Source organism: Solanum stenotomum, chromosome 5 (assembly GCF_019186545.1).
Source record: "Solanum stenotomum isolate F172 chromosome 5, ASM1918654v1, whole genome shotgun sequence".
Lineage (NCBI taxonomy): Eukaryota > Viridiplantae > Streptophyta > Magnoliopsida > Solanales > Solanaceae > Solanum > Solanum stenotomum.
The window spans coordinates 632,207-646,659 of record NC_064286.1 but is presented as its reverse complement, the minus strand read 5'-3'; the positions used below and the strand labels follow the sequence as shown (position 1 = coordinate 646,659).

Here is a 14,453-nt window from a genome sequence, read left to right as displayed (position 1 = left end):
CAACAATCGTCCTACTAGTACACTTACAGGTCAACTGTGGGGACCTTACACATTTCTCACACCGCCATGCTCTCAAGGAATATAACTTGGTCATGCCCCTGAATTGCACCTTGTGCAACATTGATTATTTAAAAGGGTACTTTTACAGTGATTGCAATTACTTTATCGATAAGATTTGCTTCTTGGTTCCGTTCATGATTCAACATATGTCTCATCCACAGCACCCTCTCAAAATGAGAATGTCAATTGCCCGGGCTGCCAAGGTAGATTCCAAAATGGTCGTAGCAGGGCCTACTATTGCGCTCCATGAAAATTTATTATAAATCGACAGTGTGCTGGAGCTCCCAAGACCTTGACTCTGGCAGACAATGTCTCTTACGAGCTCTTCTTTGAATTCCCCTTTAAGCATGAGAATGCAGAGATCAAGTGCAACATTTGTTCCAAGAAAGTGGTGATCAAAGGAGGACTGTTGTACTATAATCTAGAACGTGATGAAGCTTTCCACCTTCGTTGTGCCCTCACAAAAGAATCCAACAACAATGATGCAAAGATGGATATGTTATCACTTCAACGCTTAAATGAAGTGAGGATAACTGAATAAATTGAAATTAGTTCCTCCACAAGACTGAATAAATTTGTTTTTTTTGCAGTGTGTTATGTCTTGATGTGTGTTTGTTTTTTACTTTTTCCTTTTTCGTTTCCAGCTGGTTTGCTTGTTTATCTGTTGGTGATTTTGGTAATGTTACTGTCTTATATCTTGGAATGAAAATTCTGTTGCCCTTCTTATTTTTATGGTTAGGCTTAATTTAACTCTTCTTTTGTTGAAATATCTAATAATGGAAATGGGAAACAGAGTTGAATTACTATTATTCATGCGCAGAAAGCAACTTAATGAACCGTATAAACACAAAGCTAGACTATTCCTTTGCCATGTTCCGATTAAACCTTGTACTGACTGAGTAACTTGTCATTCACCTAATTCTGAAAGAGAAGGGAAGAAGTCATCTAGACTATTCCATTGCGTGCTTTCTACGTCCCCAACAGCAGTGGCGGAGCCAGAATTTTTAATTAGGGGGTTTAAAATCTGAAGAAATAGACACACGAAGTAGCCTAAGGGGGTTCGTCATCTACTATATATACATAAAAAAATATTTTAACCATATAAAAATAATATAATTTTTCGCCGAAGGGGGATCGGATGACCCCCCTAAAGATAGGGTGGCTCCGCCACTGCCCAATAGAGGTAACTCTGTCCACCAAAGCTTAGACCTATCGGAAGAAACTGGAAAGGAAATACTTTGCCGAAAATTGGAGAGAATATATGGACGAATCTGATCTTTGAGTACTTGGCAAGCAAATGGAAAATTCCAAAAAGGAACAATCACTTTTCCTTTTCTTCTTCTTTATAGTGTCTGCCATTGCAAGAAAGCATATATTTTGGGAAAGCCGTAACATGAGTTTGAGTGAAGGAAGATACGGAATCAGATGTTCACTACTTTAATATGTTAGCTAATCAATACTCACTTTAAAGATATTATTTTGAAAGCTTATAAATCTTTGTGAATTTGTTGCTTGAAATAACACAATCAAACCCTCCATTGCCTCTCTTAAGCATTCATTTTCATACCAAATTCTCCAACATTGCTACTCTTTGATTTTCATACCAAATTCTCNGTAACATGAGTTTGAGTGAAGGAAGATATGGAATCAGATGTTCACTACTTTAATATGTTAGCTAATCAATACTCTCACTTTAAAGATATTATTTTGACAGCTTATAAATCTTTGTGGATTTGTTGCTTGAAATAACACAATCAAACCCTCCATTGCCTCTCTTAAGCATTCATTTTCATACCAAATTCTCCAACATTGCTACTCTTTGATTTTCATACCAAATTCTCCAACATTGCTACTCTTTGATTCTCATACCAAATTCTCCATTCCACTCTCTAATCTTTGATTTTCATACCAAATTCTCAAACATTGCTACTCTTTGATTTTCATATCAAACTATCTCACATTGCTACTCTTTGATTTTCATACCAAATTCTTCATTTCCGCTCTCTCATATTTCATTTTCATACCAAATTCTTCATTTCCGCTCTCTCATATTTCATTTTCATACCAAATTCTTCATTTTCACTCTCTCATATTTCATTTTCATACAAAATTCTTCATTTTCGCTCTCTCATATTTCATTTTCATACCAAATTCTACATTGCTTCTCTTTTAGCTTTCATTTACATACCAAATTCTCCATTTCCACCATTTTCACACCTTTACTTCTCAGTAGCAGAGTTCAGACTTGATAGTTGAAAAAAGGCTTATTTCTAAACTATACGAGCTATGGAATTCTTATCTATTTTTGTGGAAAAAGTCACAGGTTGCTTGATTCAGCCAGTTGCGCGAGGGATTGGGTATTTATATTACTACAAGAGCAACATCAGATGTATGGATAAAGAATCTGAGAAGCTGAAGAATATCAAAAGTGAGGTGCAGGAAAGAGCGGAAGTTGCCCGGAGAAACTTAAAACGCATTTCACTCAATGGTGAGGCTTGGTTAACTAGTGTTGATACCACTATTGAACATGTGGAAGCTGTAAGTCAAGGTTCAGCTGAGGTTGAAAGGGGTTGCTTTTATGGTTGGTGTCCAAACCTGAAGTCACGTTACTCGATGAGCAGGAGAGCTGAGAAAATTACACTGGAGTTGATTCAACTTCAAAATGAAAGCAACAGGCCTGAGGTAATCTCCTTTGATCATCCAGTTCAAAGTGAGGCAATGCCTAGTAACAGTGCTGAGGTGTTTGACTCCAGAAAATTGAAAGAGGAAGAGGTCATGGCAGCTTTAAAAGATGACGGGGTCACTATGATTGGGATATGTGGTATGGGTGGTGTTGGTAAAACAACACTGGCTGAGAAAATCAGACAAAAAGCGAAACAGGAAAGGGGTAATTTCATAGATGTCGTCATGGTAACTGTCAGTCAACAACCAGACTTGAAAAAACTTCAGGATGAGATTGCAAGAGAAGTCGGGCTGACATTACAAGGGGATAATTTGTGGAGTCGTGGAGATCAGCTGCGTACAAGGTTAATGGATCAGAACAGCGGCACCCTTGTAATCTTGGATGATGTTTGGGAGGCTCTTCATGATCTAGACAAACTTGGAATTCCAAGTGGAAGCAACCACAAACATCGGTGCAAAGTGATATTGACAACGCGTTACCGAAATGTTTGTGAAGCAATGGAAGCTCAGAAGATCATGGAAGTTGGAACATTATCTGAAGAGGAAGCATTGTGCCTTTTCAAGAAGAAAGCTGGTGATATAGTTGATGTTCCTTCTATTCATGACACAGCAAAAGAGGTTGCCAAAGAATGCAAGGGGTTGCCGCTTGCAATTATTACAGTTGCAGGAGCACTAAAGGGTAAAGACGAGCCTTTGTGGAAGGATGCCCTTAAGCAATTACGTGATGCAGAAACAAGAAATATCCCTGGAGTGCACACTAAGGTGTATAAACCTCTGAGGCTAAGCTATGATTACTTGGAAAGTGATGAAGCCAGGTACCTCTTTTTGCTTTGTTCTTTGTTCGAGGAAGATAGTAGTATTTGGACTGAAGATTTGCTTACATATGGAATGGGGCTTCGCATCTTTTCGAAAATTAAAAATATAGAAGAAGCAAGAGATAGGATGTGTAATCTGTTAGAAACATTGAAAGATAGTTTCTTATTATCCCAAGGTTCAAAAAGAAATCATGTCAAAATGCATGATGTGATCCGTGACGTGGCTATAAATATTGCGTCTGAGGGAGATCATAGCTTTATGGTAAGTCATGATGTGAACTCAGAAGAGTTCCCAAGAATAGAGTTATACAAGCAGCAATACAGTCACATGTCAATTGTTGCAAAGAAATTTGATGAGCCTTGTAGCCCAATAGTTTGCCCAGAACTGAAGCTTCTAATGTTGAAACTCTGTTTTGAAGAGCCATTCAAGTTACATGATGATTTTTTTGATGGAATGAGTAAACTCAATGTCTTAAGCCTGAGGGGATACAGATATAAGGAGTCCATTCTGTCTTTTCCAACATCCATTCAGAGGTTGTCAAGTCTGAGGATGTTGTATCTGAAAAGATTAAATTTGGATGACATACCCATTATTGGCAAACTTGTCAATTTGGAAATTCTTTGCATAAGAGATTCTCAATTAGAGGAGGTGCCAGTGGAGATTGGAAATTTGGCCAATCTAATTATGTTAGAGTTGCACAATGAGTATACAACACTTAAAAGGATTTCAGCGGGGGTGTTATCAAAACTAGTTCGAATGGAGGAACTTCATATGGTGGGAGTAGAAGATTGTTGTTACTCCACCCTGAGGGAACTGGAATCTTTATCGAAATTGACTGCACTGACATTAAGTCAATGTTCCGGAGATGTGATCTACAGGAACTTGCGCCTTCCCTCCAGGTTGACACGGTACACTCTTAGAGTGGGTGATGCTTACACAGTGACCAGGGGTCATTACGGAAAGAATATTGATTTAGAGGTCACCGAGACCGCCCCATTGGGTTATTGGATTTGCCGCCTGTTGAAGGAATGCGAAGTTGTACATTCAATGGGAAAAGGCTCTAATAACGTGTTGGCCGAGTTGCAGCTGAATGAGCTTCAGAACGTGAAAGTTCTCGGCCTCTCTAATTGTGATTTAGTGACACATTTATTGAAGATCTGTGGGAGGACACATGAAGTAATCAAGTTCCCCAATTTAAATGAGTTAAAGCTTCATTCTCTGGAATGCCTGACTCACTTTTGCAGTGACAATGTTGAGGGCATTGAGTTTCCTCAGTTATGGAGAATGAGCTTCGAGGGGTTACCTGAGTTCCAAAATTTCGCCCCTACCACCAACAACTCCATCATCGACTCAAATCCTCTTTTCGATGAAAAGGTTTGCTTTTTATCATGACAAATAAGGACTTTTTTTAAATATGAAACGAGCTTACTTTTTTACTTTTTATTTTGAGAGTTTTTAAGAATTAAAATTTTACCTTTTACTTGAGCATTAAAGATATTTACTTACTCAAAGTATATTCTTTTATCGTTATATAAATGACTTAGATATACCTTTTTGGTCTAACGAAGTGAAAAAATAATTTTAAGTTAATTTGTTATATGAAAATTCCACATAAGGATATATTTGATTCTTTTTACACGGGAATAATTTTATTGAATTTTTTTATTCAACGGCTAATTTAAGTTTTAAATATCTCTCTTATAAATCTATTTGTTTATCATTATTTGATTTTTTTTATTCTTATTTATTTTTGTGTGTGTGTGCGAGCGCGTGTGTGTAAATAAATAGATATGAAAAAGGTAAGAACAAAATAAGTTGTATTCAGTTTTTTGAGTGTATCATAATATATAGCTATAAGTAAATTATATGGTATACTATCTATGACTTTTATCATACTATATTGCATAGTCAATATTGAATATTTTATATGAATTTTGGTTGATAAAACATGGCTATATGTAAACTTAATTACTTTGTTGTATATATTTGAAACTATCAAAAAAAGAATAATGTGTTTGAGGTACTAAAAAACTTTTTAAAATATTAAACTTTTGCCTTCTCCACGTGTGACCTAGTATTTTCTTCCTGCAACAAAATACAATAAAGTTTGATACTTCAACTTTTGCAGGTTTCTTGTCCCAATCTGAAAGAGTTATACATCCAAAAACTTGAAAGGATAAGTGCTCTATGCTCTCATCAACTTCCAACTGCCTACTTCACCAAACTTGAATCATTGACAGTAGTTGAATGTGAGAAATTGAGAAATTCGATGTCTCCATCAGTGGTTAGAGGTGCTCCCAATTTACAGACACTATGGATAGAAGATTGTCAATCAATGGAAGAAGTGATCACACAAGAGGAAGAACAAGGAGAAGGAATCATGACCTTATTTCCCCAACTGGAAGTGTTGGTGCTTCGATGCCTGCCTCAGTTGGGGCATTTCTTTCTGACGGAGCATGCTCTTGAATTTCCATTACTCAGAGAAGTGGTGATTGATGATTGTCCTGAAATGAATACGTTTGTCAAACAGGGAATATTTATGAGTATTCCAAGTCTCGAAAGTGTGAACAATGATGATGAGGTGAAAGCAGTTGATCTCAATAAAGTCATGTTCAATTCTAAGGTTTGTCTTGTACCTCTAGTTATATAACTAACCAGTAAACTCATCCCCGCTTTGCACTAATTAATTGGATTTTCTATGTTCAAAAAAAATTATTTTAGTTTTCAAATTTTAACTAGTGATATTATTCACACTTACTTTATATATATATATATATTACGAATCTTCATCATCTAAGTGTTTTTAAATCTTCTAAAATACTTGATTTTTATATAATATATTGTAAGTAAAAACAATAGTTTTTATTTTCTTACTAGAAATAATAGAAAGAAAAAAATTCAATAAAACTTGATTTCCTTCTGTTCATTTTAATATATTTCTAAACTAAATTATTTATTTATATGTTTAATACAAATCTAATATATGAATCTCGTATGCACTTTTCTCTTATTTCATTCTCTTACTTTCTCTTTAAATTCTTTTATTTTTACTCGTTTCCTTTTTTCAGCGTTTCTTTTCTTATTTTCCTACCTCTTCATTTTCGTTTTTTTTTTTTTTTTTGAAAATCAAATCACGTTTTCTTCTTCTTCAGATTCACTAATAATAATAATAATTATTTAGTGATTTATGCAGTAACTATTCAATTTAATTAGAGAATATTAGTAGAATCCTCAATTAAAATATGAAAATCATACAATTTAATTGAAGAATAAATCATTAACGATATGAATCATTAAGAACCAACACAATATGATATATTAATTTTTTTAAAACAATTATCATCAAGCTAAACATTTTTCTCAAAATCGATATATAGCAAAGAATCAACAAATGATTCTTCTTACTTTTGACCCTCCATTTTATATGTTACAATCACATTGACACTGATATAGTAAAGATACATAATTTTTGCCCCTCCCTTCTTAATAATATTACTAGTGTACTTGTAAAGAAAATATTAAATATATGTTAAAATAATTAATGTCAATATTTGATAAATATTCTTATAAATTATATAATAAAAGAGAGAAATACAAATTAAGTTACCTGATATTATCTAGAGAGTTCAGAAAAATTGCTAAAAAAATCTCATGCGACATTTTCAATTTAAAATAACTGATAAAAAAGATAAAAACATAAAAGTTGATATGAAAAGTTTCAGCCAAGGTAACAGTCGTCTAATTATCATAGTTTCATACGAAATTCAATGATTCTTATACCAATATTATTGGTTCAGCCAATAATATTAAATCTACTCGATCATAAATTACATGACTTTTTTGTATAAATGATTGCATAATAAAAATATACAAAATAAAATATATTTGTGCTAAATCATAGTGAGAAAAAAATATTTGAATTATATTCGAACATATTTATGCACAAAATTCAAAAGTCAGAGAGATTTTTTTTTCGATATTCGATGCTCGTACTGGCATTCATATAATATATATTTATGTAGCATAAGATCCATTAATATTAAAATTTTATATTTAAACTTTCATTTTTATAGAATGCATTGCGAGAAGAAAGAATTAAGTTGCTATAGTGAAATATTGTTGTTACATAATTTAGTCGTATAAAGATTATTAAAGAGTGCCAAAGAAATATTTTTCTTTTAAAAAAAATACGTGTATGCAGCATTGAAGATGTAGAAAAAGTACTAAAAGTTGAATGTGAGAACAATAAAAGAAATGTTTTTTTACTTTCAATAACAATTAATAAATCTGATACACATTAATCATATATTCACATTTATTATGGTAAAAAGGTCAAAAAAAGATAAATATAAATAGAGTCCGTAAAAGAGATGTTATATCACCTTGTCCCGTTAATTAATTAAATTTTTCTTTGTCATGTTAAAAATTAAACAACTTATCCACTCGTGTTAAGCATTTTGGCTTTTCAACTTATGACCTAGTGTTAATTGGCTTATGGTTTGATACTTGAACGTTTGCAGGTTTCTTGTCCCAGCTTGGAATACCTATCTATCATTAGGGCTAACAACATAACTTCTCTATTCTCTCGCCAACTTCCAATTGCGCCCTACTTCAGCAAACTTGAAAGATTGGAAGTAAAGAGTTCTGGAAAATTGAGAAACTTGATGTCTCTATCAGTCGCTAAAGGTCTTTTGAATCTCCGATATCTAGAGATAGAAGATTGTGAATCAATGGAAGAAGTGATCACAAAAGATGAACTTCCAATTGCGCCATACTTCAGCAAACTTGAAAATTTTGAAGTAAAGAGCTGTGGAAAATTGAGAAACTTGATGTCTCTATCAGTAGCCAGAGGTGTTTTGAATCTCCGAATACTTAAGATAGATGGTTGTGAATCAATGGAAGAAGTGATCACAAAAGAGGAACAACAACAAGGAGATGGAATAATGAACTTATTTCCCTTGTTGGAAGAGCTGGAGCTTTGCAGGCTGCCTAAGCTGGGGCATTTCTTTCTGACGGAGCGTACTCTTGAATTTCCATTTCTCAGAAAAGTGAAGATTGATGACTGCCCTGAAATGAATACGTTTCCCCAACAAAGAATATCCGTCAGTNAATTCGATTGGAGGAACTACATATGGTGGGAGTAGAACATTGTCATTGCTCCACCTTAAGGGAAGTGGAATTCTTATCGAGATTGACTGCACTAACATTAAGTAAATGTTCTGGAGATGTGATCTACAGTAACTTGGGCCTTCCCTCCAAGTTGACACGGTACGCTCTTACAGTGGGTGGAGCAACTTCAAGCACGAATGATTACGATTACAACAAGAATATTGCTTTAGAGGTCACAGAGACTGCCCCATTGGGTGATTGGATCTGCCACCTGTTGAACGAGAGCGAAGTTGTAGTTTCAATCGGAAGGGGCTCTAATAATGTGTTGACTGTGTTGCAGCTGAATGAATTTCAGAACATAAAATGTCTCTGCCTCTCTCATTGTGATTTAGTGACACATTTATTGAATAAAACACATGAAGTAATCAAGTTCCCCAATTTATATGAGTTGGAGCTTCGATCTCTGCATTGCCTGACTCACTTTTGCAGTGACTATGTTGAGCGCATTGAGTTCCCTCTGTTACGGAAAATGCGCTTTGATGAGTTACCTGAGTTCCAAAATTTCTGTCCTACAGCCAACAACTCAAATCTTCTTTTTCATGGAAAGGTATGCTTCTTATCATAAATAGAAAAACTTCTTTAAATATGAATAAAAATTACTTTTTCTGTTTTTATTTGAAGGGTTTTATAAATGAAAATTTTACTACCTTTCACTTGAGCCTTAAAAATATTTACTTACACAATTTTACTACATTTTTAGTGTTATATAAATGACTCAAATATACCATTTTTATCTAATAGAGTAAAATATTAATTTTTTAATTTGTTATTTAAAAAGTTCATATAGGGCTTCTCGCACGTAGATTTTTTTTTTTTTACTTTTTTTTATTCAACGGCTAATTTAACTTTTGAATATCTCTCTTATAGATCTATTTGCTTATTATTATTTGAGTTTCTTATTCTTATTTCATTTTTAAAAAAATAAATAGATATGGAAAAAGAAGAAAATTAAAGTAGGAACAAATTTAAGACTATTTTATAGCAGCTATTTTGTGATTTATTTTTCAAAAAGGGTAAAAAAATGTCCTTAAATTACGTGAAATAAACAAAAATGTCCAATATTTATAGTTTTGTCCAAAAATGCCCTCATGCTTAATACTTTAATTTGGTCCAAAAATGTCATTGTTGTTAATAGTTTAGTCCAAAGATGTTCCTGTTGTTATTAAAGAGATCAAAAATGTCATTTTCTTTATTGACTTATCTGCAACAAAATGTCCCTATTCTTGTATTTTGACTTATCTGCAACAAAATACAACATCATTTGCAGGTTTCTTGTCCCAACCTGAAAGAGCTTATCATCTGGAAACTTGTAAGCATCAGTTCTCTATTCTCTCGCCAACTTCCAACTGCCTACTTCAGCAATCTTCAAACATTGGAAGTAAAGAGTTGTGGAAAATTAAGAAACTTGATGTCTCCATTAGTGGCCAGAGGTCTTCTAAATCTCCAGACACTAAAGATAGAAAATTGTGAGTCAATGGAAGAAGTGATCACACAAGAGGAACAACAAGGAGAAGAAATCATGACCTTATTTCCCCGATTGCGACAGCTGGATCTTACCAATCTTCCTAAGCTGGGGCATTTCTTTCTGACGGAGTGTACTCTTGAATTTCCATTTCTCATAGAAGTGTGCATTTCTCTCTGCCCTGAAATGAAGATGGTTGTCCAACAGAGAGTATATATGGGTACAACGAGTCTCCAAAGTGTGAACAATGATGATGAGGTGAAAGTAGTTGATCTCAATAAAGCAATGTTCAATTCTAAGGTTTGTCTTGTGCCACTAGTTGTATAACTAATTACTATATATATAAATATTTTTGTCATGCATTAATACATCCCTCGTCTACTGTTGTCTTTCCGTTTTAACTAGCAAATAATTAATAGTAATAGTAATCTTTTCAGATAGTTATTTCTGTTTGCACCTGATACCTATGTTGACTGAAGTAACAAATATAGGTGAACAAATTGTAACCCAGGGTTCACATAAATCTAATAGCTTTTGGCCAGAAACTTTAATCTGTATTAGTAATATCTAGATTATGAATGAGATTGTTATTGGACATTACCCTTAGGTCATTAGAGATTTATAAATTTCAAATTCTGAATCTGCATCTCGTTCTAAATTCTTTACTTTTTACGCCTCAATAGGATTAATAAGGTAAGAAATAGTGCCCTTGCTTGTACTTTTTCTTTTGAGTTTCGTTTTTATTATGTATATAAAAAAAACTAGCCCAAAAAACTTTCTTTCATTATATTTAACAGCTAATATATATGTGGATTTATTTTCTCATGTCATCTTGTATTTTAGTATGTCATTTTATAGAATGCTATTTTGGAGATGCTTTTTTGTTTGAGTAATTTGACCTTAAATAATTTCTTCCATATTTTGAAAAATAATGGTGTTTTTATGGGATGTTTCTCAAAAATGAAGTGTTAAAACTATAATAATTGCTTTATAATAGTACTTTTAATCAAACCATCATGTTAAATATTAATCAACTTATGACCTAGTGTTTTCTTTCAATAGCTCCAATTGTATCTGCGACAAAGTTTGATACTTCAACCTTTGCAGGTTTCTTGTCCCAACCTGGAAGTGCTATCTATATATGAAGCTAACAGCATAAGGGCTCTATGCTCTCACCAACTTCCAACTCCCTACTTCACCAAACTTGAAAATTTGACAGTATGGAGTTGTGGAAAATTGAGAAACTTGATGTCTCCATCAGTGGCCAGAGGTGCTTTGAATCTCCAAATACTAAAGATAGGATATTGTCAGTCAATGGAAGAAGTGATCACAGTAGAGGAACAACAGGGAGAAGGAATCATGACCTTATTTCCCCTCTTGGCAGAGCTGGAGCTTTGCAAGCTGCCTAAGCTAGGGCATTTCTTTCTGACAGAGCATGCTCTTGAATTTCCATTTCTCAGAAAAGTGAAGATTGATGATTGCCCTATAATGAAGATGTTTGTTCAACAGGGAGTATCTGTGAGTACACCGAGTCTCAAATGTGATGATGGGTTGAAAGTAGATGATCTCAATAAATGGACACAACAGAGGTTCAATTCTCAGGTTTGTCTTGTGCCGCTAGTTGTATAACTAATTAACTCTTTCCGTCTTAACTTAATAGTAATAGTAATATTCACATACTTATTTATGTTTGTCAACTTCCTTGTACAATATTTTCAATTAAAGCATCACTATTCTCTGCTCCCAGGAACAATCTGAAGCTAGTGATGACGACGATGAATCTGAAGCTACCAACGGCGATGAATCTGAAGCTACCGAGTCTCGAAAGGGTAAACCATGATTTTGGTGTGATAACAACAAAGCCAAACCTAGTGATGGCAGAAGCTAGTGATTCAGTCTATGAATCCAAAGTTGGCTAGGAAGGTAATGAGTATTCCATGAAATAGTCCAAGTTAGATCGAACATCACCTAATACCTACACCATTGTTTGTTGATTTTTGAAAGAAGGGGCGGATCTTGAAGAAGCAGTGCGAGTAAAATGCTCGCGATGGAGGTAACAAGTAGAGGCGGATCAATATTATAATCCATGGATTCACTTGAACCCAACAGTTTTTGCCAAAAGACTTTGTATTTGTATCAGTAATTTCTTTAATTAGAAACTCTTTGGTCGTGCGGAGGGTGTAAAACATCCCAAATTAGTTGAGGTAACTTTCTGATTGATTTTGATTCAAGGACAATCTTTTACATGGTATTGAAGTAGAGAAGTCCTAGTTTGGACACTCTTCTTTATTAATTACTTCTTACTTCTTTAATTAGAAATTCTTTAACAATTTCAGAAACAAAGGTTAACTATAGCGTGAAGCATTGATTTGTACTTTCCAGTAAAATACACTGTTATCGAAAGAGTTGTTTACATTACCGGTGTATACAAGTTAAATTCTTCTGACATGTGAGATTCTATCACTTCCTTCAATTTGTGTCTTCTCTTATACTAGAATTTGTTGGCTTTTGTGTGTTTGAATAATTTGCAGAAGATGTATAAACACATGTGCCAATAGTAGAAACTAAACCACCACAAAACTACATAGTTGTTGATCAAAACAAGTACATAAAAGTGACTCTGATGACAGAGGAGAAGGTTCAGAGGCGTATCCAAGGAGGGGTCACTGGGTTCACGTGAACCCATGCTCCCCTCCCGAGATCATATATAGTAGTGTTATATTTTTGAAAAATATTGAAATATAGATGTGTGAACCCATATTCGAAGTATCATATAATGTGATGATGACTGGGTGCACCTCTCTATGTGAGGTTAGAAATTTGAATTTTATATTCATCTTGTTTTATTTTTCTTTGTAAAATTAGATAACACCTCTCTAAATGGTTATTGGTAACACTTTTGACATTTTAATTAGTTTTGGACCTATAATATTAATTTTAACAGTTTTCAGTAATAAGAACCTAAATGTCCAACCGATCAAATTTATATTTTAGATCAACCTTTTTGTAATAATGCACTCATCATCCCGAAATCCTGGATACGCCTCTGAGAAGGTTAACACAAGGCCCCAACGCAATAATAATTCCACGGTCAAGACAAACTAGGAAACTCTTGAAAGATATATTATCTGGCCTTTGGTTCCTCATCAAAATACTCATATTGGAAGTTCAAAAGTTTCTACTGTATTTCAATACACACAAGACTAAGTTGACAAACCATTACTATTCTGAAGGTAAGGGAAAGCTTAGCATGTCAATGTAATCAAAACGTTATACATACTGCAAAAATAAGTGTTGTTCCGTAATTTTACTATTTTTAGGAAAAATTACTTTTTGAAATGTTCTAAGTATAAAACAATTTCAAGAAAAATACTTAGGAAAGAGTCGCCACTTAATTTTTTAAAGAAATTAAGAAAACTTATAATTTTCAAAGATTTAAACAGAAAAAATCATTTGAAAATACCAAAGAGGGTTCGGGATTCAATTTACACTTCGAGAAAGGTTTAAACATTCGAAGTGTCCGCTAACATGCGGTTGACCTGTGACTTGACTAAAATATATTTTTTGACTATTAAATAAAAAGTGATTTAACAAAAAAATAATAATTTACAATATTTGATATGCCACATGTTATTTTATTTTCCAGAGAAAGGGACCTAAAATGACACATTGGAATTAAAATACAAATCAATAGAATTTTAGCAAAACTACATTAATTAGAATTTATTTGACTCATTTTTAAAATAATAATTTAAGACAAATTGGTTAATTTAAGCATGAAAACCGTTTTTTATTAATTGAAGAATAAAAGTTTTGACAAACCTTTTTGAGAAAATGACCAAATAAAGAAAAAAAACATTTTTTAAAGTTTACTTGAGGAAAAAATAATTTAACCTTTAAACAAAAGATTGAGTGAGAGGCATTAGAGAATATGTTTTTTTTTATAACAAAAGATTTAACTTAATTAAAGGAGTAAAATTTTGACCAATATGCTTGATTAATGAAATAAATGAACACAAGACTTTGTTAGAAATGAAATTTACTAAAGTGAAACAACACAAAGAAAATAGTTCATCTATTGGGGAATCTAATTAAGTTGATAAAATTTTAGTATTAGAACATTCAAACAGATAAGACATAATAGCATAATAATCAAGTAATTAAACTTGAGCCTTTTGGCTCAATTCTGCCAACAAAGTATGAAGTGGGTTTGCAACCCCATTCCTTGCCATTATTGCTGCGTTTTCAGGCTTTTAACCTATAT

General features: G+C 33.4%; 2 protein-coding genes across 9 annotated transcripts in view; one reads left to right on the top strand and one right to left on the bottom strand.

Annotated features, from left to right (window-relative positions):
- The first annotated feature begins 1,828 nt into the window (after positions 1-1,828).
- LOC125865704 (probable disease resistance protein At4g27220) overlaps positions 1,829-14,453 on the top strand; it is a 91,458-nt gene continuing 78,833 nt past the window's right edge. For all 7 annotated transcript variants that reach the window (XM_049545924.1, XM_049545923.1, XM_049545921.1 and 4 more), the window contains exons 1-2: positions 1,829-4,932; positions 5,687-6,181. In XM_049545924.1, the coding sequence (XP_049401881.1) occupies positions 2,347-4,932; positions 5,687-6,181 (3,081 nt within the window). In that variant the 5' untranslated portion in view covers positions 1,829-2,346. The remainder of the gene's footprint in view (positions 4,933-5,686; positions 6,182-14,453) is intronic.
- LOC125865709 (probable ribosome biogenesis protein RLP24) overlaps positions 13,303-14,453 on the bottom strand; it is an 83,387-nt gene continuing 82,236 nt past the window's right edge. For both annotated transcript variants that reach the window (XR_007446381.1, XR_007446382.1), the window contains exon 6: positions 13,303-13,397. The gene's annotated coding sequence lies outside the window, so the exon portion shown is untranslated. The remainder of the gene's footprint in view (positions 13,398-14,453) is intronic.